Here is a 26,407-nt window from a genome sequence, read left to right on the forward strand (position 1 = left end):
GCGGCCGCCCGAAGGAAGCGTCTGGGAGCGGGATTACTGGAGAGCAACTGGCTCATCGGGATTCCTCGCCTAATCAGAGGTGTTACCTCCTCCTCAGCCCACAGTTTCTCTCGACATCCTTTCATCCATCAGATTTTCAGTGATAGGAAGAAAAAAAAAAAAGCAGAACCCACCCAGTCTGTGAGCAACCCACACACCAGCCCCTGCGCGCTGCGCTTTGCCGGGAGCGCAGGGAAGAGGCGGCCCGGGGCAGCGGCGAGCGCCGGGGCCGCTCCGCGGGCTTCCGCGCCGCGCAGAGCGGCGTTTGCGCCGGCGGCCGCTCGGCCCGGGCTGCGGGACACGGGCACGGGGCGAGGCTCCGGCCCCCGGAGAAGGAAGCGGCCAAGGTGCTCTGGCCTCTGGCAGTGATTTTTGTCCCATGGGATTTCCTCTGCCCCCCGCGACTGAGCCGATGAGGAGCGACGCGTTTCTAACATGAACTTTCTCTCTGGGATCTGGTGGTCTCTTGCTCTGGTCCTGTTCTGGGCAGCCCCGCGCGTCACCTCCTCATGGTGGTAAGTTCTGCAAACGCGAGAATTTTTGTTTGCTCTTGGGAAAGGTGGGGTCGGATTAATCGCGGATTCGGGAGGAAACCCCCCCTGGGTCCGCGGCCGGCCGGAGCTCCCGCTGCCAGCTGCTCCCTTCCAGAAACCCCAGCCCCAGCGCGGCCGGGATTAGCCTGTCCCGGCATCTCCTTCCACACCCAGTTTCTCCTCCCCGGCTTCGTCCTTCGCACGGAAAGGTCCCTCTGGCCGCATCCTCGCAGGGTGACTGGCAGCTGCCGGGCCCTGAGCGGGCTGCAGCCCGCGGGCCGGGCTGCGCGGGGGCTCCGCGCCCGCGCATGGGGCTCGCAGCCCCAGCCGCTGAGGCGCGCGGGGCCGCCGCACATGGGGGTGCCCCCCTGGCCGCCCGCTGCCCCCTCGGCGCTGCGCTAAAAACCTGCGTGGGAAAAGGGACCCCCCCCAGCGCCTGCAGCGAGCGCAGCCCGCGCTCAAAGGTATTTGATCCTGTTGGGAGACGTTCAGGAGGTGGCATGGGAGCAGAAATCGCCCGCTTGGATTGGGGATTGAAAGCAAAGCAAAGCAGAAATATCCTAGTGCGCAAGAGGGCTTAAACTTCGGCTTATAAACACGGCGAGCGGGGGGTACATTGAGCCTTGACACTGGCTGACACGGGATCAAAGCCTGATTTATCAGACCGGACGTTTTTCAATAAAATGACTACTTCCGTGTCCATAGTCTATAAACATTATTTATTGCGATGGCTTTTTGTCATATTGTCTTTTAACTGTCACTTACATATATTTTTGGAAGTCGCAGTYTTAACGATTTTATGATCATAGAAAGTAATGAAAACACGAGAAAAGAAGCGTTTTCTTCCATTTGACCACTTCAAAAGACACCTACGGCGGTTTGGGTTTTATAAGAGGTACCTTTCTAAACATTTCAGCACTAATAGAGAACATCTGGATACAGATGATGATGTAATTTAATTTTTGTCAAGTTTTGTTTTCCCCTCTCTTTTTTTTTTTTTTTTTAAGCACTGCCCAGCGCTGTCACAACGGAGGTTCGGGTCCTCCCCAGCGCCCCGCGTTCCTTCCCCTGCGCCCCCGTCCCCCCCGTCGGGGCAGCCGCGCGGGGACGTCGCTGCGCTGCGCTGCGCTCCCCGCGTGGGCGGCCCCGCGCTGCCCCTGGCCCCTTTGCCTCCCGCAGGTACATGGGGGCCGTGGGCTCGTCGCGGGTGATGTGCGACAACGTGCCGGGGCTGGTGAGCCGGCAGCGGCAGCTGTGCCGGCGGCACCCCGAGGCCATGCTCTCCATCGGCCGCGGCGTGGCCGCCTGGACGGCCGAGTGCCAGCACCAGTTCCGCCAGCACCGCTGGAACTGCAACGCGCCCGAGCGCGGCCACCGCCTGCTGGGCCGCGTCCTGCTGCGCAGTGAGTCCCGCGCGGGCGGGACGGGACGGGCGGGACGGGCGGGACGGGGCGCCGCGCTGCCGCCCCCATCCCTGGCCCGTGGGCGGGCGAGAGCGGCCCTCAGGCAGCCGCTGCCAGCCGGGGAGCTCAGCCCGAGCCCAAGGGCCGCAGAGGAGCCCGGCTCACAGCGCTGTCCGCCCTGCAGCGACRCTCGCGTCCCGTCAGGGCTCCAGCACGTCATGGGCAGCGGAGGTTCCATCACCTTCCCAGCCCCTTCTGCTCTCTGGGCTGCTAAACATTGGCCTTAGCCATCCAGGGAATCCTTGAACAATCCTTTTGAAGCAGAGACAAGGATGAGAGCCCTGCACAGWGGCCCTGTCCCCGCGTCACCATGTGCTGCCGTCCTCCCAACCTGCAGCTCCTTCCACCGAGCACCACACACGGGCACAGTGAGGCGGTGACCAACAGCGAGGTTGTCCTAGTGCCCTCACGGTGTCCCTGGCCGTCTCAGAGGGGTCAGCCCTGAGCAAGGGTACCACAGGGCCAAGCCCTGCGGCCTCCCTGGCCACGGGGAGGACAGAGCGTCCCGGGCACTGACCTGAACGGGGCATCACAGTCTTGGAGCATCTCCTGGTGCCCGCCCGGGCTTCTGGTAAGAGGCCCCTGCCCACAGCGGCCTCGGTGCTGCCTCTGAGTAACCAGCTACGTCACCGCTGGAGTTAGATGAGGTTTGTCTGGCATACAGGAAACCGTGTCTRGCAGATCATGTCCTAAATCTGATGAGACTATTTAACGAAACAGTCAAAATACATTTTTTCCAAAATTGAAAATTTCGCTGTTGGCTCAGGGGGGAGAGTAAAGACACTCTGACCCTGATKAGCCAGTGATTGCAATGGGAAGTAGAGCTGGGTATTTCTCTGATTTAAAGGGAAATATTTTTGATTAGTTTAATAAGCTCAAATAAAAACTTTCCAAGGGCATCAAGTTTTGATATTTCTGAACACATTTTCTGAGAAATAATATCTTCAAAAGAAAGATATTTCTTGATGAAACAAGCCAATGAGTCTTGCATGTAATTTTGAAGCTAGCATGGGCAAAGTCAGGATTTCCCTAYGCCTCCTGTGAGTTTTAAGTTGTCCTTTGCCAAGGATTTGCTCAGCACACACAACTGTGGGTCTCATTCCTATCTGAAGCATATAGATGCTACTGGAAAATGAATACTGAACAAGTTGTATAACGCAATGTTGACTCTGTCTTGGCCATTCCTACAGTAAAGTCACAGGTAACATTGGCTCTCTGCGGTTCTGCTTGGCTATGAAATTACTCATCAAGGCCTGATAGGTCTCTTTGAGTCCTGGTGCCTTAACTACTGCACAAAAACATATTCCTCACTATTTCCATGCTAAAACCTTCAAGATATGAAAATATCTTGTTACTGTAAAGAGATTGGGACAATTTGACCTAGCTCTGTATTGTGAATTACTACACCTCAGAAAAGAAAAACCCAGTTTCAAAAGCTATTGGCAGCAAATTGCAATAGACATATTGCTTCCCTTTCCCTATTTAATAATTCCTTAGATCTGTCTTTGAAATAGAACTTCATATATATWTTTTTTTCCAAATTGATTAAATGTGGTTGAAATGCCAGCTATCCTGTTAGGTATCTGTACAAAACAGCCAGTCTGTGAATATATATTAATCAATATYAGAAACACCCTCCTAATGTTTTCCAACTCCAGCCCTATATTGATGAGCTTGTGCGAGGGAGGGGTTCAAGTTTAAGCCATGACTAATTCTGACTCCAGGGAATGTGCATTTTGCGTGGTTTCAGCCCAGTTTTCAGTCCTGTGCTTAGCAAAAAGCACAGGGTTGCTGCCTTCGACTGCTCGAGCTGCACAGGTTGGGGGGGAGCTGCTCGGCCCCACCGGCTCAATGGGTTTCAAAGCTCCCTCTTTGTTCCAGGTAGTCGGGAATCCGCTTTTGTCCATGCCATCTCCTCCGCCGGGGTTGTTTTTGCTATCACAAGAGCTTGTAGCCAAGGGGAGTTGAAATCGTGCTCCTGCGACCCCAGGAAAAAGGGTTCGGCCAAGGACAGCAAGGGTCTCTTTGACTGGGGTGGCTGCAGCGACAACGTTGACTACGGCGTCAGGTTTGCCCGGGCGTTCGTGGACGCCAAGGAGAGGAAGGGGAAGGATGCCAGAGCCCTCATGAACCTGCACAACAACCGAGCCGGAAGGAAGGTGGGTGTCCATCCCTCAAGGTCCTGCAGGGCTCGCTGTGAACTCCTGTAGATCTGGGGCCCGGAGGATTTAATCAAACTCCGATAAACTCCTTGGCCCTCGCTGGGTGATCTCAACAGCCAGAGCGAGTGTGGGGTGAGCGGCCAGCTGAGGCACTGCTTCCAGGTCCCTTACAGACCCAGCACGGCCCAGATTTCCCAAGGGAAACCTGCAGGTTTGGTGCCAGCCTCTGCAGGAAAGCTCGGGGCGAGCGGGCGGCTTGGGCCCAGTCGTTGCACCAGCCCCTGCATGAGCAGGAGCTCTGCTTCTGCCTAACAAAAAGTGAAAATTCTTAAGCAGAGCCTAAGAGACGCTGAAGGCTACACTGGAGAGCAGACTTGACTATTGAAGAGCAATTTCAGAGTGCTTTTGGAAAGAAAAGAAAGCAAAAGAGTACTGAATATTCCTCCAGGCCTGTAACAAACCCAAACAAAGTCACTTCACAGCTCAAGGAAGTAAAAGCCACAATAAATATCACTTGAAAAGGTTCTTGCCTTTTGGCATGACCTTCTCTAAAACAAGAATCCTTCTCTAAATATTGTATTAAAATAATATGCTTTAAATTTAACAAGAAGTCCTTACTTTTTTAATTATAAGTAATAAAAAGAGGTWATTGCCAAATGCTATATTGTCTACTGCTGGTGGAAGGACTGAAGAATATACCCACTGATATTTTGTGCCGGTATTTACAAGCAGAAAGAACAGTGCCCGTAACTGGAATATATTGATTCGTTATTCAAAATATAAAATAAAATTCCCTGCATCCATAAAAGATGAGAGAATGCAGAAGATTATTTTATAGTGCTAGCTCAAGCATTCTTAAAATGACTCTTGGATGACTTCCTGCCTTTCCTTTCCTTTAACATATCCAGTAGAAAGATTTTATATATCTATATAAAAATATATAAAATATATATATTCTTATGTCCTTTTGTATCAAAAAGTTCCCCTAATAAACCATAAARGTACCTTATATCCAAGTTTGAACCCAACCGCATCTCTTCAATGAACTGTAATGGAAGCAGRTGCTCTTCCCGATAAATTTTTCTCCTTTAACATCTTTCCTCCACCTGCTCATCGGCAGCAGTTATCACTAATATGTAGTACAGCCACGTGAGGCTATCCAGAYCACAGACATGTGGTCAGCGGATAAAAGGCTAATGCGGATGTCTTTATGTTGCCTAAAGTCTAAAAGAGACTGCAGTCCACAGCACAAGCAAAAGCTATGGTGTAAATTGCTCCATGCTGTCAAGTACTTTTGGTAATAGTTGAGCATCCTACTAAATTATTCTTATTTTTTTAATATGCTCAATGATAAGACAGTATGAGTAAGTAGTTAGKKTTTTTTTTTTTTTTTTTTTTTTTTTTTTTTWWAGAAAAGATAACCAAAAGATTTTGTTTGTGTTTTTGTTGAGATAGTCAACGCCATTCTCCAGTGCTCTCAAATGGGTTTTGCGATGGCTGCTGCTTCTCGCCCATGCACTAGCAGAGCAGGTTGAGCCCTTGGAGCTCCTTGGGTACCTCAGCCCTTCTCCACGGGTCTGGCTGGCACATGGGGGTAGCACCAGCTCTGCCCCAGCTTTTCTTCATCCCAAAAGGGGAGACCTGTCCCGAAAAACTCCTTTTGAGCTCAGATTTTTGTCATTCCAAATGCACTACGTGAAAATTAGCAGTGACCCTGTAGGCATGGTCATAGCAGTTCTGCTGTGTTTCAGTGGCTGAAGAAAGTCCTCCAGCCTCATGTGCTGCTTCGAAYATTCAAGGCCTCAATCTGACAAACCATGTACAGGGAGTTTAACCGATCTCTTCTCAGATAATTAAAACTAAGCATATGCTTAAATTCCTTTCTAACCAGAATGGCAATTTTGCAATAGCACTATTGGCAATGGAGTTGGGCTGTGGGAATGTCAGTGACTTCTTTGAAGTAGTCAAACAAATTGTTTACAAGTTGGAAAGTAAATTAAAAGTACTTTGGCTGTATAACACATTCTTGCTTTATTACTAAGTGCTTGATTGGAAAATGCCACCCCACTGTGCGTCAGTCTCACTTTGAATGATGAAGCGTTTCTCCCTGTTATCTCCCTCCCATGATCCCRTTCCTCTTGTACAAAGTCTAAATTGTTCATACTTCATGAACCCTTAAGGCATAATGTTTATGGATCAAATATCCATATCTTGAGAATTAGCAATGAATTATTTATTGTTTATGAACCCATCTGTTTTTCCCTAACATCATGCAGATAGTTTGAATGTCTGAGAGGAAGCTGAAATGGCTCTAAGGCAATCCAGACATTAAATTAATGATGACGGTGAGCTCTCCTGTGCAAGCTAATGAAGGTCTGATTCTAAAATATTTATTTGTTAAAAGATTAATAAGTATTTAACAAATAACTTATTTTAAAGTTTAGCTCAAACAGCTGGTTGAGATATGATGCTTTATACATTCTCTACCAAATTTTTTAATAGGAAATGCCTATTCCTACAAATAGGAAATCTCTGCTTTCTAGGCAATATTTAAAACTCTGTCTAAAACTGCATAGACATTTAGACACCTTGACTAGATCTATCTGATAAATTGGACATTTTTTAAAAATTTTCACAGTAAATATAGATGCAATTGAATTAAAAATTTCTTCAACAATTCAGAACAGAAAGTGTCACAGCATTTTAAAGTAYTTTTCTCTCCTCGGGGCAATGAGCAACCTCATAAAAATGAGATGGAGAAGTTCAGTACGGCAATGCTTCAACCCGAATGATGGTAAAACTGGGTATCTTCGCCTAACATTATCCTGTTCGTTACCCAGATTCTTTCCTACTGTCCATCTATGGGCTGTATCCTTGTATGAACGTGTCACAGAGACGTTTAGGATAACTAAAAGCAGGGGGACGGGTAAGCCCACCACCCAGTAGACCGTATGGTTGAGCAAAGGGAGCGGAGTAGCCCAACCATGCGAGGCTGACTTGATGCTACCAGTGGGTGTCACTACAGACCGTGCTTTCAAGACCCATTGCAAGCCTGGCATTTGCAGGATCAATGGAAAGGGATTTTGGAGAAGCATAAATTACAGTTTGTTTCACCTGTGTATATTTTACTGCGTTTCTAAACAGGCCGTGAAGCGGTTTTTGAAACAGGAGTGCAAATGTCACGGTGTGAGTGGATCATGCACTCTAAGGACCTGTTGGCTGGCCATGGCAGACTTTAGGAAAACAGGAGATTATCTGTGGAAGAAATACAATGGAGCCATTCAGGTGGTCATGAATCAAGATGGCACTGGTTTCACTGTGGCTAATAAGAAATTTAAGAAGCCAACTAAGAATGACCTGGTATACTTTGAAAGCTCTCCAGACTACTGTATCAGGGACAGGGATGTAGGTAAGCCTCTATCATTACACATGGTTTTATTTCAGACATTTGTACTTTGAAGGTCAAAAATGATCGTTGATTGAGTTTATATATATGAAATCCATGCGTATAATCAGGAGACAGGAGGCCAGATTTCCTGGAAGGACAACTCTGCACAAGAATAGTATCTCCTTGATGTCTCTAGATGTATGACAGCCTGTTGTTCTAATGTAAATTTGGCAAGTTCTTCAAGGCCCTGTTGGGCCATAGCGTGGGAACACTGTCAGAGAGACTCTGCAAGGCTGACGCTGCTTTAGGAGAGGTTTGAACTAGGTCCAGCCCAGAGATGGCCACACACACACTTGTATCACTCACAGTACCCCAAAACTAATGGGTGTGACYACAGTAGACTGAAGTCCAGGGTGTTCCTATCACGCTGCCTTCACTTAACACTTCTTCTCTTCCATGCTATTGTTCTAAGTGCCTGAGGCAAGAGTGGGCTGGTGTCCTTCATTTGCACATCCCCACATTTGCTCCCTGGGGTCCTCCTGGGGAGGATGCCCCTCTCCCACAGGTGATACAAGAGGTTCGACAGCTTGATGTGAATCAGCCTCGCACCAGCCCACRAAATCACCAGGGTCAGTGGGACACAGCATGTCCCATCAAATGACAGATCTTTTTGGACAATGTTGGCTTGGTCCATGATAACTCTCCCTTTTCCTGAAGAGTTTTGCCAGCCCCAGTGGGACAAGATAAACTTTCAGGGCTGCTGTTAGCACTCATTTTTCTTCTGCTTACAGAGATGTTGGTAGTTGCACACTTAGCAATGTTATGGGGCTCAAGGCATTGCCAAGCAACACTAACCATACGAACAGCTCTTGACCAGTCTATAGTGCTTCCTGATGTGGCAATTAAAAACTAAGCAACTGAAAAAACAGAAATTTGTAAAAGAGAGCCAGAGAGAGTAATGTATGAAAGATGTTGTGGAACTAATTAATACGTTGTATAACATACCAGAGTGCAACTCATATGACATATCCATAAGCATCTGGATAGCTATGCAGCTCAGCTCTTTTTGGCCCCACCACATATTTACAATCCAAGTTCCCTTGGAATAAACATTGCAAAACAACTGTATTCAAATAAGAACAATATGTGAAATCTTGGTCATGTACTGTTGACTTCAGTGAACTCAGAATTTCCTCCATTGCACTTATAGTGTATACTAGTTCTAGCTACTTAAGTGGGGAAGGTGATTTGTGGTAAAGGTGATGGCTTTTGCAGGTGATGCCTATTATCTGTACAAAAACATACTGTTTTTAGAACAGTGACTAATAACGTAATGTCTAATGTTTCAAAATAAATTCTAATATTTTAATCCGAGTGAGTAAATGGGCGTATAGTGCTATTGTGCAGAGACTGATTTTGCAGACTAGGATTTATTCAAAATTTTATTTCTTGACGTTGCTTCCTTCATTGTGAAATCTGCTTGTTTTTCCACCTAAAAGGGGAGCCAGCCTACAGCCCAATGTATGCTCAAAAAGCCAGTTAATAAGGTCTTTGTAGTGAGCCTAATCTAATACGGCAGACTCGTTATCTTCGAGGAGATTGGGCATTTTCACTGCAGTCCATTATCTTCACTTGCCCGACTCCATCAAGGCTGCCCGGAGAATGTGGAGCCTGACATATGCTTTCGTTCAGCTCCAGATAACACTTTAGATGATGGGTTTCTTGCTGTTCTAGAATTCTGAGAATGTATTTGTTTTGAAGAGTAAATTTTTTGGAAAGAAGTAGTAAATCTTAAATGGGATAAGGGATCATTCCATGCTTATTCTAATGAAGCAGGAAAAGAATCAGATAAACAAAAATTGCTCTGACTTTCACGGAGATGATACCAGCAGCTGAGCAGAGATTTTTCTTTATCCATTTTATTTTTCCCTGTGGCCCGCTCCAGAGTGTTAGCCATGAGAAAACCAATGCTGAATTTGGAAAAGCATGGACAGCATCCCAGTGCCAGCTAAATATAATACCTCAGTACTTCACGGGGCCCTCAGATATTGCTCTTTCAGGGAATTCAGGTGCTTTAGTCCTTGAGCAAAGCAGTACATCTAGCAACTGTGTTGGGGTTGAACAAAAGATTCCCAGAGCAAATTTTAWTGCGACTGGATAAAGTGTTACGACTGCAGCGGGAAGCAGCTTCACAGGCTGTCAAATGATAAAGACTGTGTCCTCTGTGGCTCGCACGTGTTACCACTTGTCCATCGGGAAATTAAAGGTGCACAGGAATTTTATCATCAGTGGCCTGTCCATGGAAGCGGGTGTCAGCGGCGCGGGCCGCCTCCGTGCTGCCTTTCCTCTCCTGCAATGGGCAGGTTGGGGAGGTGACGACCCCGGGTGTTTTGTTACTTTTGTTCCTAGAAAGGAGTCACTTTCAGAAGTTATAGAGTATGTTGAAAATGCCAATAGCAACATGCTTAATAGCAGGTGAATGTAATAACCAGCCTCTTGTTTGCTATTAATGTTTCACAACTTTTAAAGAAGAGTCAAAGGAAGGTTTTCAGAAGTGTTCAACATTCACTTATTTTTGCTCACCTTCAGCTAAATTAATATTTACTTGCAAATTTTACTCATAATTCAACAGAAAATGAGTTAGGATACCTAAGATCCTTTTTAAAATCTTGTCAAGAGCTTTCCCAACTTTGACACATTGCACAGTCTTCTGTTATCATAAACTGGCAGCTGCTGAGTAGAAGTACACCCAGGAGAGACCTTAGTGGGAATGATAATGACATGAAGGGAAACATAAAGTGAAGGTTSTGCAAATCACAATCTAGATGCACAACGTACCATCTTGCCCTGAATATTTAGCTTCACTGTTCTGAACAAAAATCTGCATTGTCTGCTTATAAGCTTCTGCTAGAACCATTCACATTTCTACAACATGTGCTGTTTTACCACCCATTCAGGGTAGGCTGATTGAAAAGTGTTGCAAGTTTATCACATTTTCAACAGGCCAGCGGAAGAGCGGAGATTGCTTCAAGAATTACATGTACCCGTTTTTATGGTGATGTAGTGAACATATTAGCAATTTACTGGCAGCTTGTTCTAGTCCGTAGCCTGTGGAGTCTKTTTAAGCAGAGGAATATGTTCCTGCCAAACGGGGAGAAGAAAGGCCTCTTGGCGAAGCAGGGCGCTGAGGTGCTGGGGGGGCAGGACAGCTCCCCGGTGAGGACATGGGGCTATCTGCCCCTGTTCTGGTGGCAACCAGGCTTCAGCTGCGTGAAGCTCTTGGTGGAAGGAGTGTTGCTAGGCCCAGGGCGATTCGCCAGGGTGTGTTTGTGTACTGATGATCTCAAGCTGCTGCAATAGTCTCCAAAGGCCTCCTGCAAACCAGTGTCCCTCCAGCTACCCTTGGTTATGTGCTGGTTTCTCAGCTCTGGTTCCAGGTTTGGTGCTCCCCAAACTGGCTTTGCTGCCTCTCCCTGCAAGAGCAGTGGAAGCTACTGCAGTGGCTGCAGCCCTCAGGCAGGGAGACAGATACATGGGCAAGATGCTCTAGCTGTATTTGAGGAATCACCACATCCATTCACCCCGGCTCCAGGTGCTGCAGATACGTAYGTAGCTGAGGGAGCGCTGTGCTGCTATGGATGCCTCCCCATGGAGCATCTGTGCCGGTGTGCCCAGTGCCAGGGGACTTGCCCGGGGCTCTCCACTGGGTTATCTGCACGTTGCTTGCTTTGCCTCATTGCCCTTCACAAGCAACTCACTRCATTTCTGAGATCCATGTGTCCCAGCTGGGAGGGAAAGAAAAACGTGACAGTAAAGAATAGCCTGTGACACGTTGGTGTTAGGCAAGATGTGTTAGTAGTTRAGTATGTAACCTGTGGAGGCAAACCAATTCTGATCTATGTCAAAAACTTTTCACTGAAGTTAGCCATCTACAAGCGGTCCCTGTGTGACTACTTGGCCTCTGTCTCCCAATTTACACATYGAAAACATATTGGGTGAAGTCCCAGCCCTGTAAAAGCTGACGGTACAACTTCCAATGACTTCAATGAGGGCAGGAGCCGATCCCCGAAGAGCTGAGGAAATGCTTGCTATCCTTCAAGCACATTTCAGAACAAGCTCTGGCTACAAAGCAGCATTATCATTCAGAGAGCCTCTTGGATCTTAGACATTGTGACAGCTATTAGTGGCTACGAAAATTTGTTAGACACATGTTTACTGTAAACAGAGTAGGAGCAAACTTCTTCTATCAGCACATTTCATCAGACAGAAGTCTCTTCATTGCTGGCCTGCAAAATCCCAGCTCTTCCAGACAAGGCTGCATTTTGCAGGCACTGTTGCTTTCCTCAAGTCCTGTTGTTTTCTGCATTATTTGTGGGTTGCATGTGGATATTGCTGGATTTAAAAAGTAGCTTCAGAGCTATTTGCCTTGTCAAACTGCATGTGTGGCAACTAATTTATTGTTGCTGGGGTTTTGCATTTCAGAATCTGTTTTCAAGTGAATGCCAAGTAATGAGGTCTGTTGCTTGAAGTCAGATTTTAAATCAATAGAAATAGAAGGAAAAATCTCATATTATACATAAGGAGTGAATTCATTTCGGTGCTTTGGGAATGGGAAAAAATAATTTTGACCTTTCAATATGTTTTGCTCAAGTAAATAGTATGGGCAAACAAGAAGAAAAGGTTTGATGCACAGACTGTAAGGCTGCACAGCCTTGTGTAAGGCTGGCAGTGCTAAAAGCTGTAGATATATTGGTGGGTAAAATGTTATGCATTTGCATGGCAATTCCAAAACTTGAACTAAAAGCAAAGGGAGTGTCTGAAAAGTTTTGACTAGTAACAACATATTCCTGCCTCTTAGGAATAATGTGACTAGGAGGCTTGTTATATAGAGCAGAAAAAAAAAAGCAGAAAAAATATGCCTTATTTTGTTTATTTTCTTCCATTGTCATCAGCAATGATAAGGCATGATAAGGCATGATGACAGTGATTTTCTTTCATTGTCATCACCTTAGGATCCAAATACCTTRCGGAGTGCAGCAATTTCTGGGTCTGATCTTTGTCAGGTGTTGTTCATTTTGTTTCACATGAAGGTGAAGGGTTTGGGTGTAGTAGTTTGGCTTAGTTTGCTATGGCTTTTGAGGCAAGTYGAGTACATGTGTTAAACATCACTATGGAGTTTGCAAAGTTTTCTCATTCCAGGTTCCCAGGTCTGCAACACACATACCAGATCCTGGTCAGGTCCTGGTCCTCCCTAGCCTAGAAGAAGCACCAGCTCCCTGCAGTGGAGCTCATCACGGCTGTGCTGTAGAGTCAGTGCCCAGACACAGCCCTGAGCCCTTGGAGCAACKCAAGCTCCTTGATGACAATGATGACTGCAAAACCACAGAATAGGTGCCTGTGCATCAAGGAACATCCAAGCTTAATCTCACTTGCATCCTGTTTCAGGAGTCTGGGGTCTTGAAGCTCCCCTGAGGCAGGAGTGGAGGCAATGGTTATTTTTGAGTGAGACTAGCTGCATGCTTCTAACCGGGCCCAGAACTCAGGACAAGAGGCAGAGATGCTGAAGATGCTGTTTGAATTTTTCAAAAGTTTTGCTTTTGATCAKAAACTAAATGGGAGTGCCTTTTCCCTTTAGCCACATTCCATGGGTAATTTACTCTCCTCACCTAGTGCAACAGTAAATGCTGCTCTTATATGGTGGGCAATATCCTATGATCTGACTTTGTTAGAGGATGAAATCCTTTCTTTAGAAGTCAGTGACAAAATTCCCAATGAAGTCAGTCATGCCAGGATTTCACCTATGCTCTTCCATTCATGCTCTCTTTTGCTGCTGCATATTTTCCCCAAACATCTGGAAATCAGAACTTGCAAGCTGGGAAACAACCTATGTCTAAGTTAAGGAATGCTGCTATACCTGCCCAAGAAAGCTCCTGCACCTAATCACAGCAATTTGCAATGAACAGGGTCTGACCTTAGGTAAGGGCTGAAGGAAGGTTTTTCCTTCCATATCGAGGAAGCAAACAACGTAAGCCTCTCTCTGCTCAAGAGGCAAATTGAGATGAGCAGTTGCTTTGCTTGTTTGCCTCTGAAAGCGTGATACCTGGCTGACAGCTGCGTGACTGTGGCGCGGTGAAAGCTATCAAGTATCCAGCTCGTTTCACATGAATCACAGGCAGAAAGCAAAACATCAAGCAATCTGAAACCCCCTCCAGATCATGGTTGTTATAGATGATTGTCCTCGACATGCTGATTATGCATATCCATACAAGCATATCCAGGACCGTGTTGAGGGGCCSCATCAGCATGCACGTAGGGCAAGGAGAAGAGCAGAAGGGGAGCTGCATGATAGGAGCGAGGGGAAACCTGTGCAGGGATATAAGCAGGGATTCATAGCAAACGCTTATCGCAGAAAATCAATCAATCATTAATCATTTCCCTCACAAGCTTGTCAGGTTTTTGTCTGAGCAGCAGTTATTCAATGAATGCATTTACCCAATCTGGGATGTGATAGATATTTGTGTGCTGACACAAACACAGACACATTGCTGAGATGCTGGATCTTGGCACGTATTTAGAAGATGATGGTAGCCTAGAAGTGAGTTTGACAGGTTTCCTGCCATGGGTTTCCTATGTGAGTCCAGGGGAGCTGTGTGGCTCCCCTACATCTTTCTGAGTCCTTCATCCTGCCTCAGCTGTTGGCCCCCAGAAGTCACTTCCCTCCATGCAGGGAGAGGCGTGACAGCCAAGGGACAGCTATCAGAAAGGGGGCCAGATAGGCACGAAGGACAGAGGGAGCACAAGGGGGATTAGGCAGCTCTCTGCCTTGCAGCACCTCACCGGCATGGAAGGTGAGGAGCAGGGAAGGTGAGGAGCAGGGAAGGGGAAGCGGCTCCCGTTCTGCTTCCATCACTGCCCCTCCGGCTGTGCTGGCTGCAGCGGTGCCTGCCCTGACCCCCTTCACCCTTCGCCCACCCCACCAGGGCCAGTTTCACTGTTCCAGCCCGGCGGGGAGGGCTGTGTGGCCAGGGGGAGCCTAAGAAGGGCACTGTGTGTCCAGGCATGCCTGCATCTCCTTTGGGTCATGGACTGTGGGGAAAGGGAGAGCTATTGCAGTTTCCCTGAGGTTTTCCTGATGCAGCACAGCACCATTTTTCCCCTTAAAGGTTAGTGTTCCCTCAAACAGCAGAGGCTTTGCCTTAAACCACTGTTCAGCTGCCTCCCCACAGGGCTGGGAATGGTGCAGATGGGAAGAGTGGGACTGGGGATGGCAGAGCAGCCTTAGGAAAGATGGAGTGTCCTGAACCACARGCTGCTCAGTGGGCAGTGTCCTCACGGTGCTGATTCTCCTCTGTATCCGTGGATAAGGAAGGCAAGCCCCATGAACTGGCCCAGGGCTGGGCATCCTGAGCGGAAATAGGTTTTGGGTGGCTGGAGATGCAGGAGCCTGTCTCGGGGCTCATCTGAGGGCCATCCCCTGGCCCCCTGCCACCTTCCCCCATTCAGGCAGCTCATGACATCCGGCACCGCAGGACCTGCAGGCCCTGGAAGTGAAGCGGCACCAGGCTGGGGTCTCCTCCTGTCCGCAGCAGCGGGATGAGAGGCCTGGAAACGCCAGCAGAGCAGCTCAGGGCGCAGGCCGGGGCAGTGGCCACTCAGAGCCGCGCTCCTGTGGTGGGCACGGCAGACCCAGCCCATGGAGGCCACGTGCCTGGAGCTGGGCGAGCTGCAGAGGGCCCTCTGTGGAGAACTGCGGCCTGCTCCAAGCTCCTGCAGAGAGCAGGAGCCCTCACAGAGAGGAAGGGAAGCCCTGGAGCTTCTCTAGTACAGGGSGTGCAGCCACGAAGCAGGGCACCCTCTGAGGCACTGAGAGACTGTTGAAGGAAGACCTGGAGCTGAAGTGTTCAGCGTGCCCTCTGGCCAGGGAATGCTGCAATAACCTGGAGCGGAGCCTACGGGAGGGGTGACAGGGATGTCTCCTGCTCTGGGGCATCAGCTGAAGTCTGTGCTGACCTGACACATCAAGAACAAAATCCCACACGCCTCGTTTAGGAGCCTCAAGGGCATGAAATCTCACCGGTGCTGGGGACGGAATGTCAAACACTCGAATACTTACGTGGTGTGAAGGGCCTGATACCACAGTGGGGCTTACGCAACCGTAAGCACACGGTAGAAAAAAAATAGCAATGAGTTTAGATTTTATTAATTACAGATATCCTGTTTTCTGCAATTTTGAGTTTGTTTGCAGGCAGTGTATTCTTTACGAAGGTAAATTTGGCTTCATGTTTTATGTCCACCCATGAAATAACCGTAACGTCCCATTAACAATAAAGAATAACAAAATCAAGCAAATATACTTCCTAAAATATTCCAAATTAACTTATTATCCATGGCCAATATTTGGAGACCTCTATCTTGCCAAAACCACAAGAATATACTTTTAAGTGGGACTAGGAAAAACGTTAAAAGAATATTCATGTCATGGGTGAATCTGAAATTGTATTATAATATCAGTAAGAAATGAGATAGATTAAGGAACAAATATAATGAGGTTTTCAGGTGGATAATACTCAGTCCATAGAGTATAGAGGCTAAAGTGCAGCCTAAGCTAACTTAGATGAACTCTAATTAGRTGAACTCGTGTATGATACAGTAGCTGTTCAGACATGTATTGAAAGCCAGTGTTTGTTGCAAGTGTGGTAATAGTGGTAGGGAGGATCACAGCAAACCAGAGGGACGGTCTTAATTTATGTGACAAAGTACTTTTCTCCATTAGGTGGTACCAATAGGATCCACATTCAAGAAAGTGAGATGCTTTGATTTGAATCAAACAAAATAATCTCCTTTCCCAGGGAAAATGGAAAAATAAAATAAAATTTTWAAAAAAGATTTTTTAAATCTTTTATTTGAGGAGGGAGGGGAATCTTGCAAAAATAGTTTGTGTCCAGCAAAACATCTCAAATRAAATTCTCCCTACCTGAAGGCAGTAGGTGGTAAGAGGACCATTTGAGACAGTAAAGCTGCATAAGCCCTGGAAGAGACACATCCTGCTTATTTCCTTAGAGCCTTGAAGCATTTTGCAAATTTATTACTCTTCTTCTCACCCAAAAGTGCCTTCCAGGAGACAGGCTGTCCAGAAATTTAMGTTCTTGTAGCCATTTCTTTTGGTTTGACATTTAATCCCAAGTGATGTAATGCTAGCTCATCATGTACATTGCAAATCATGTTTCCTGTACTTATTTTTCACATGTTTTCTGCTATTCCTTGACCTCCATCCACTGCTTTCTTAACAGGTCTTTCCTGTGTTTCTTTGTAGGCTCTCTAGGGACAGCGGGCCGCGTTTGCAACCAGAGCTCGCGTGGCATGGACAGCTGCGAAGTGATGTGCTGCGGCAGGGGCTATGACACATCGCGGGTCAGCAGGATGACAAAGTGCGAGTGCAAATTCCACTGGTGCTGTGCCGTGCGCTGCCAGGACTGCCTGGAGGTGGTGGACATTCACACCTGCAAGGCCCCCAAGAGCGCTGGGTGGATCTCCCGGACATGACGCTTGGGTGCTGGCACTCAAGGACGGCAACATTCGCCCTTGCTGCTCCACGCAGGGATTGCTTCAAGGCATTTGCTACTTTTGTGCAAGGTTTGCCTTTGCCTTTCCTTGCAAAGAAGTTGCTCGGTAATTCCTATAAACTCTACAGCGGCGCGTTCGCATTTCTACATGACAAGGTGGTTGCCCAAAGGTCTGGGTGCAAACTCATGTAACTCTGGATGGACCTTCTGCTGCCAGGACTTGGTAAGCTCGCGTGCAGCTGGCCTCTGGAGAGCAGTGAGCCGGGTCGCTCGGGAGATCAGAAGCACAGCGAGATTCCAAGGGGGAGCAAAATGCTCACGTGGGACCGATGATGCCTGCCCAGGACATGGTTTGTAAAGGCTTCCCATGAAGGACCTTGTGCTGGTCACGGCCACGCCTGGGCGCCGCCTTACCTGGGCTATGAGTCTGAACACTGGTTGGTGATTCCTCCCCAAAGGCCAGTCCGATGCTGGGGAGCGCAAAGGGCTTTTCCAGTGGGGAATAATCTGCTGCGTTGGGAGGCCGCGCTGGGCCGGGCTGGCTGCCCCCTGAGCACCGTCCCAGGCAGCTGCCCCCGTCGAGGACACGCGTGTCACGTCCCCTGCGCGTGCTGAGCGTGCTGCAGATCTGCTTTAGACAGAACCGGCCACGGGGACCAGCCAAGGAAACAGCAAGAAAGGCACTCAAACTCCAAACACCGCATTTTCCTTTACTGTTAAAGATCTGAAGCAAATGTCTTAGTTATATTGCTGTGAGAACTTGCCATAAAAGCTTTTAAGAGACCATTAAAATTAGACACTGATCTTCATTTTTTTTTTTTATATCTGAAGAATTGAAAAAGGGAGATCTGTTTCGCAGGCTGATGACTGCYGGATATAGGACACTGCACTACCTGGATAGAATTTTGTATTTTCCACTTACTGAATAAATGCAAAACCATTTGCAGGAAGCTCATTGAGAAAGAAACACTTTGTCTCTATAATAATCTGCTTTCTTTCCAAAGGATCTATTGACATCTCTGTTCTTTTAGGTTGAGTAAATGAATTAAGTGTATCTAAGATGATGCTTTCTGTTCAGAAGCGGACATCCAAATCTGATTTTCTACTAATACATGCTGCAAAATATTTAAGGCTGTGATTAAGAGTATACTGACCCTTGGTTGAGGCAGTTACAAGGTGAGCCAGGTCTCTGCTCTGAGCTTGGCCTTGAATCAGCTTAAAACACCCAAGTGCTGGAAATACGTGCACGCCCACGAGGCCCAGAAGTTGCAGCCTCTTTGGAGAGAGATTGGGGAGCTACAGCAGCCTGAGAGCAGCTATTTCTCCCAGAAGCAGGGACCAGCAAATGTCTTGGCAGGACCAAAAACAAGAGCTCTGCCAAAAAGTTGGCTATGACAGCCCCTGACAGGCTACGGAAAAACACCCATGAGGATGCAAGGAAGGCTGTGCAATAAAATACAGCCCGGGGAAAAAGGTGGTTGAACAGGTGACAGAAAATGTCTTGGATAGTTGAAAAAATTCTGTATGACAATGGAAAAGACCAGAGGTGCTTTAATGTGCAGAAACAGCACGCAAAAAAGTAATATGCAAGTAGCATACCATGAAAATAAAGTTAGGTTAGTATTCCAATGTGTTTTATCTCAAAGTATTGAAAGAAAATGCTTGTTTGCATTCAAAAAATCAGTCATTTAAATCTGAAATACTCTAAAAAAACATATCTGTAGCATTAAAATAGGTAAGTCATCTCCAGAAGGCAGAGTTGATGATGAGAGAGTAGGATGGTACAGGAAGGCATTTATTTAGATAACTTTTAGTTACAGAATAGAGCATCACTGTAATGGCCATAGCTAGCAGGCCTGCTGTCGTGCTTCTGGGCATAAACAACYGCTGGCACGAAAAGCTCTGTCGTTAGGTTAGTCTGCAGTGTGTGCATCACACACACACACAAATATATGTGCACACACTCAGGTTCAGTGGTTGTGCTATTGGCTTCGTTACTGGAAATTCTGGCTCTGGGCTGGATAAGCAAAAYTTCACACCTAATTGTTTTTAAGGTGAGCCCTAAGGAGGATTTTTATTAAAATTTCATTGTGAAATTAAATCCACATGTAGTTGCTGTCTGAACTAGGTCATGTTTTAAGCCTAAACTTAAAGAACTAAAAAGCAGTATAATATTTTATTTTATTGTTTGTGCTGGGTGTTTTGAAATGTTGAGAGAGTCCTTTGAATCAGAGTTTACAAGTTCATCATATAATAATGTCGACAATATTTCAAGCCTATGGAAAAAGGATGTGCCATTCTACAAGTAGAACTTGTTCTAGAGATTTAAATAAATGACAATGAAATCAGAAGTCAATCAATATGAAGTGCATCATTTGTAAAAACAGAAAACAAAAATATACCTGAATTCTACAGTTCCCTCTGTTAATGTTTTTGAGTCATTTTATTAAATGTGGAACTTCTATTCAGGCAGAAAAACACAGGCAGCACGGCATAAGACTGAAAAAGTCAYCCACCTTTACCTTACCTTACATTGTAAATTTTACCTATATAAGAATTGGTCTAGAAATAAGTTGTTTTCTGATGGAATACTACTGTAAATTGTCATTTTTCTGGTCTGAGACTCCTCTCTTTCAGTTTTGCCCGTTGCCTCCTGGCCTGCCCTGGGCACCACCGAGTCTGACTCTGCCTCCTTTGCCTTCGCCCGCGCCGCTCACAGAGGTGTTTATCCATGGAGAGCAGGAGCCCCTGGAGCCGCTTCTTCTCCAGGCCGAGCAGGCCCAGCTCTTGCAGCCTCTCCAGGCAGGGCAGATGCTCCCAGTCCCTAATGTCCTTCATGGCCCTTGGCTGCACATGCTCCAGGAGGCCCAAGGCCCATTGCTCCAGCCGTGGCCTCCCAAGTGCTGAGGTCAGGGCAAGGCTYCTCACCCTGCCAGTGCCGCTGCTCATGGTGCATCTTGAAGGCCACTTGCCACCATTGCCACCAGGATGTGTTGTCAAACTTCATGACATTCCCAGCTATCTGCTTCTTCAGCTCACTGGGGACATTCGGACAGGCAGGATGGGGGAGAGCAAGSGCTCCTCCCAAGGCCGTGCTGAGGGGTGCTCTGTGCCTTCATCCACAGTAGCCACAAAGATGGGAACCTGTCCTGGCCCCAGGAGCAACYCMTGSCTAACACTGCAGCTGGGGGCCTCCCGTTTCACTTTGTGCCACTGAGCACACACCCTTTGAGCCCAGCAGCTCAGCCCCTCTCCAATTCACCTCACTCTCCACCTCCATCACGTGCACTTCTTCCCGTYCTCYAGGAGGATGTTAGGGGAGACAGTGTTGAAAGCCTTGCAAAAGGCAAGATGAAAATCAACTACTGCTCTCCCCTTGACCACAGCATTAGTCACTTTATCATAGGAGGTTCTCAGGTTGCTCAAATGCCATTTTTCCCTCATAAATCCATACTGACTTTCCTCACTTGCCTTATTATCCTTMGTGTGCATGGTTCCAGGATGAGGCACTTTCTTTCCAGCAACCAGAGAGAGACGACTGACCTGGATCCTCCTCTTGCCCTTCCTGGAGACAGGAGGGACAGTTGCTCTCTTCCTGTTCTCAGGAACCCTCTAATTGTCATGACCTTTCAAGGATAATTAAGAATGGTTTGCAGTGACTTTGGCCAGTTCCATCAGYACTTGAGGATGCATCTCATCAGGACTCGGTGACTTGTGTCTGTCCAGTTTGTTTAAATATTCCCTAACCTGATCTTTCTCCACAGGGGATAAGTCTTCAGTGCTCCAGACTTGCTCTCTGGTCTCAATGATCTGGAATTCCTGAAGGTCGGTCTTACCAGTAAAGACTGAGAAGAAAGCACTGAGTATGTCAATCATTTCCATGTCTTCTGTCGCCAGGTCCTCTACCCCTTTCAGCAGTGGGTCCACATTCTCCCTAGGCTTTGGTTTGCTGCTGGTCTACTTACAGAATGCTTTCCTTCACATTCCTCTCCAGATTCAACCTGCYCCTTGTTCCCTGGTGATGTGAAGGATTTATCTTCTTGGTCCCCTAAAGCTGAAACAGAACCAGAACTTTTGTCTTCTGCAGCTCAAGTGTTTCTAGGGTCAGCAATATGGACAGGAGTATAGGACTGCTCAATAGGTTCAGTTTTACAGTCAGCACGAGCACATGTTGCTCCTAAGTTGTAGGAGGAACAATATAGATAAAAAAGAAGAAGAAAAAACAGTGTTTCTCCAGAAAAAACAGATTTTTTTTTTTATAGTGCAATGGCTGTGTGACCACCAGCTGAGCTGGTCAATTATCTTGTTATGTTTTTGCTGTATTCATATGAAAACAAGATGTTAGGGGTATGAGCATTTCTGCTGCATTTTCCATGAAGAAAGCAGTCTTTAGTTAGTAGGAAAAGTTAGTAGGAAAAGTAGGAAAGTTAGTAGGAAAGGCGTCTCTTGGACCTATGGCTMATTAGAAAGAAGAAACACAGAAATCAAGCAAGGCAAATTAAATCATTATTTATGCTTCTACATATTCATGTATGTATTCATGTTATTCTTCTACATATTCATGAAGAAGAAACAGCGCTCCCTAGCTAGACAATTTAATGTCAGAAATAGGTATTAGGTGAGACAAAAACTTGWAGGAACTTTTTGAAATATGCAATCCAATTTTCTTGAGGGAATTCCCTTTCCTTTTGGTGCATGAAATCAAAATTTAACAGCTCTCCAAAATGCTTCCAGCCAGCCAAATATCCTGGGACTATTCCCTCCTCAACATTTTAACAAACTTCGGAATTAAAAGTGTGTTGTGCTGTTTTAGCAAAAGACTCAAGGAAAGTGTGGGKTTTTTTTTTTTAACCTTATGGAAAAGAGGGAGCCTTTAAGAGCAAACACTTGCATGTTGAGTCATTTCTATGTTGCAGCTAGAGGAACTGCTGCACTTTTTCCCCCTATCACTGGCCCAAAATCGAACACCTAAATCCAGCGCATCTGACTGTCATCATCTCTATACAACTGTCCTTGATGGTTTTAATTAGAAATAGAATAATTAAATCACCTGTTTCTGGGGCTGCTGCTGCTGCAGTGCAACCAGGCAGACTCCAGGCTAGGAGCAATACTCCTGGCTTCTCACAAAGCACAGCAAACGCTGGCAAGGAGACAAGCACATCTCAGTATGGGTTAGCAAGAGGGAAGGGCATGTTTCAGACCTCGGGTTGAAAGCAGAGAAGGCGTCTGCCAGGGAAGAATTAGCAGCTCTCAATCTAGCATGGAGGCATGTGGCATCTTTTGCCAGCCCCGATGTGGAGTTCCCGAGGCCCGTGTGATGGCCACGCTGAACCTGCCGGCCTGTGGTTCACCCCATCCTCTTAGCAGGAGCCACTGCCTTCCTGAAGGCGATGCCCTTTCTGAGGGCAGGGGGCTTCGCGGACACCTCCCGCGGCTGCGGGCTCCTCCGGCCGCCTCAGACAAGCTCCTGCTGGCAGCCGAGCGGCAGCAGCGCTCCCTGCGCTGCCGGCACTAACACGGATCTTTTTGTACAACGGCTTATTGAGCTTTGTTATGTGATAGTGTTAGATCCTAACGGGAAATCTTCCTTTCCCCTTCTGATGGTGCCAGAGAGGTGGAAGTGCATGGGCTGCCACTGGATTTTCCTCCTTTGCTCCCTCAGTCCCTCTTGCAAAGCCAGTTCCCTGGGGAGGAGGGAAGCTGCAGGTGTCTCGTGTAAAGCCGAGCAGCAGTCAGGCTCAGGGCCCAGCCAGTGCCCCTCTGCTGTCTGCAGTGCAGAAAAGTTTTCCTGGTTTCCAGTGGGGTAAGGACTTCCTTGGCATCTGCTCAAAAATGTACCTGGCATTAACACCTAGCCCAAAGACGGAACCGCCAGAGTAACAAACAGCCTCCCTGTGTCACTCACCTCTTCCAGGAGGACTCGTCTTGGAGCAGCTGTAGATCCAACCTGGCCTGAGAGCCTGAAGGTGGCCAGCTTGGCCTAGCTGGCCGAGGGTTTCTCCTTTCTCTCATGTCTTGTTTTGTGCAGCTTACAATGTAAAGAGACACTGTGTATCAGCTTGAGAAAGGAATTATGACAATTTTGAGTTTAGAAGTCCCCTCTCCGTACACTTGCAAACTAAAAATCTGTAGGAACTACATTCTGAGCCAGATTTCCACAATGTTCATCTCCGTGTTTAGCCAGAGGCTTCTTATGATTATGATCCCGGGTTACATCTTCCTTTTGATCTACACGATACTTTGCAAGAAACATGTCAGAAGCACTCAAGCCTGAGGCAACCAACTCTGCCAAAGGGAAAGAAAACTCTTCTGCCTGACTTGCATAGTCTCACAGATGCCTAAAATTATAATTAAAACTGAGAAGATCTTCCTAGATAAAATCCGTAGCTCAAGAGAGTGTGTAAGAGACACTGACAGTACAAACGGTAGAAATAGAAGCACATATTTTAGTGTTGACTGTAGCAAAAGGGAAGGATCTGAGCTTTCCAAGGAGCTAAGCTTTTTTTTATTGGTTTTTCTTTTTCAGAAGGTGACAGATTATTTCAACACAGATAATAATTTATGTCATTTTGTCTTCTAACAGCAGCCTAATACAGTGCCTTAATTGTTGACAAGCACAGCCTGTTGTGCTTGTATGCTGGTATGCAAACACATTACGTACTAAGACTGTTAATTACAGCAGATTGTGGCAGATTTTGGCTATATCTACAGTAAAAGTGACAGTTTTTTGAGGCGGCTGGGAAGAAGGAACACAAAAGGATGTATGATCCGAGAGGTGAAGATGCCCCATCCTCCCAATCTTTCCAAGCCCTAAGTAATTCTGACAGCCCCCTTGTCAGGCAGACGAGCAGAATTACTCCTCGTTTTGCAGCTAGAGACATACAGGCACAGGGCTTTAAAGGTGATGCCTGGGGCTACAGCAATTCAGAGGCAAAGCTGGGAATATAAATATTGGTCCATTTCCCACTGCCACATGCTGTCTCTACCTGTAATCTTATGCCATATCCTGTGCAGTAAATGTAAGCCAGACTTAGTTCAAAAAATTGCTTTGCAGGGATAATGGCCAGAGATAATAAACCTGTCTGGAAATCCCTGCAGCGACCTCACTAGTTTTCCTATCTAGCCACGGGGCGCTCTGCTTTCCTGCCTTCTCCCCCAGGGCTCATCCCACCGACTGATTCCTCCTGCTGTGGAGGTGCCGGTTTTCTCCTAGYGCAGCAGAGGCTGCTTTAGTGCAGCACCCTACTCATTTCGGCAAAACCCTTTCTCTCTCCAGACACATCACAAGAACAAAAAAAATAAAATGATGCAACTCATCAATGCTGCTGTATAGAAATATTATCTTTTTGACACCAGCTCTGTCATATCCGCATTGATAAATAAACTTACCTCCTGATAACCACAGCCTCTCAGGCTAGATAGCACTTCTAAAACAATGGGAGAATCCTCCGATGTTACATATTTCAAAGTTCAGCTGGCAAAGCGGCATCTTCTTTCTGCTCTATCAATGCTACATTTGAGGGAAGAGTGGAAAAGAAAATCTCTGATGGGGTTATAGGGCTGTGGTTTCAGTTTTTGACAGTTAAGAACACTTGCTTCAACTTCCAGATCCAATTCCCCCTCTCAGCACTGGGTTCATCCATTGGCAGAAACATCTCTGCGAAGTCAAGTCTACAGTTCCCACCTACAGCAGCAAGACTAAAACTGAAGATGGTGTCTAAGTCTCTCAGATTTCCTGCTATAAGTCTGCTGACAAACCACCATGCTATTAACTGCGGAGCAACTAATCCCTGTTTTGTTAATGAACTTTTGGTCTAAAGCAACAAACGTTTTATAATGCTGATSATTTATCATTGGGAAAAAAATACGTGCTTCTTTGGACTTGAAAGGTATTAATAATTCAGTAAAAAAGGAGCAAGAAATACATAAAAGYATGAATGGAACTGCCACAGTTTAGAGATAAATTTGTGATCAATTCTCTGCCACTACCTATGCTGTGTTCTGTGAATGGCCACAGAGCTTCCGGAGTTACTTGAGACAGRGGAGTGAATAAAATCTGTAATGCCTGTGGACTGGTAGAAAATTCAAATAAGGATATAACTTAATTGCAGGGGGTGGGATCAGAAGCCCCGTGTACCATCCAAACCACCTAGGGAGCCCAAAGCTGCTCTAAGCAAGAGCCCAGAAACCCGGGCTGGACGGGGGTGGTGGGTCGCCCTCACGGCAGCGAGGCTGTTGCTTCGCACCGYGAAGCTGCTCGTGCCGCTTCGCTGGCCGAGCGCGAAGCCAAGCGCTGCTGCCGTGCCGCAGATCCASCAGGCACACGCTGAAGAACACAGAATACAACCACAGCTTTGAAGAAGAAGCCAAAAGACAGCAATGCTGCAATACACAAAAGTTTATTTTTAAGTTTTTTTTTCTTTTCTGAAGGCAAAATATAATAGAACCTAACATCAATGTATTTTGTACAACAAAACGGTTTTTATATGAGAACAGACAATCCATGAAGAGTTTTTAAGTCTTAGAACTGCTTCCCTTTTTTTTTATCATGCTTTCTTGTGGTCGCCAGCGCGTTGGCACGGAAGAGGTCATGGCAGTCAGGCAGCGCGCGCTCCCTCAGATCCTCGTCAGCTGGTGCCACAGACTAGAAGGCAGGATACTTTCAACCTTCTCCATCACAAAATTTAAAGGAGCAAAGAGGGTGCTGAGAAACTGCAAAGAAACCAGACACACACTCAGATCAGAATGCAGGAGATGCTGAGCCTCGAGAGAAAGCTGTCCAYAGGGCAAGGAACTTGCTGCATTCCTCCATGAAGTTCCCCGGCAGGACAAAAGTGAACTAATTAGTGCAYGAAGCCTTTCTGCCACATTCTGAGCCTTGCATATACCCAGATTTTTGGATTTTGTAGTTGCACAAGCAAGGGACCATTTCTGCAAAGATAAATGCAACGGACACTACACAGAAGCTTTCACACAATGCATTTGCTCAGTCCAGACTCCCTCCTGAAAGCTCAGCCTCAAAGCTGCCCTTGTCCCGAGGTGCAGCCAGACCATCCCTCAGAGACAAAATGTGTCTTCAGGTTCAGATTTAAAATGATCYGTGTTACCTACAGCGCTGCTCTGTGCACGGACAGCTCTGCTACCCTCCTCCTCCCACTGCAGAACAGAACCTGTCACACTGAAAGGAGTTTCAGTGTCCTAATGCTGCGACCGATGTATATTACAGAAGCAAATGAATACAGATCAGTTTACTGAAGGA

At 46.8% G+C, this 26,407-nt stretch overlaps 2 protein-coding genes across 2 annotated transcripts in view; one reads left to right on the plus strand and one right to left on the minus strand.

Moving 5' to 3' along the window:
• Positions 1-474: 474 nt before the first annotated feature.
• On the plus strand, positions 475-17,128 carry WNT2 (Wnt family member 2). The gene is made up of 5 exons (XM_026033224.1): positions 475-554; positions 1,752-1,975; positions 3,917-4,194; positions 7,342-7,606; positions 16,899-17,128. The coding sequence occupies exons 1-5, from the start codon at positions 475-477 to the stop codon at positions 17,126-17,128; spliced, it is 1,077 nt and encodes a 358-aa protein (XP_025889009.1).
• Positions 17,129-25,539: 8,411 nt separating this feature from the next.
• ST7 (suppression of tumorigenicity 7) overlaps positions 25,540-26,407 on the minus strand; it is a 64,649-nt gene continuing 63,781 nt past the window's right edge. Inside the window, exon 14 of the mRNA XM_026033216.1 lies at positions 25,540-25,860. Coding sequence (XP_025889001.1) covers positions 25,765-25,860 — 96 coding nt within the window. The 3' untranslated portion in view covers positions 25,540-25,764. The remainder of the gene's footprint in view (positions 25,861-26,407) is intronic.

Source organism: Nothoprocta perdicaria, unplaced genomic scaffold (genome assembly GCF_003342845.1).
Source record: "Nothoprocta perdicaria isolate Ctin4 unplaced genomic scaffold, notPer1 scaffold_125, whole genome shotgun sequence".
Lineage (NCBI taxonomy): Eukaryota > Metazoa > Chordata > Aves > Tinamiformes > Tinamidae > Nothoprocta > Nothoprocta perdicaria.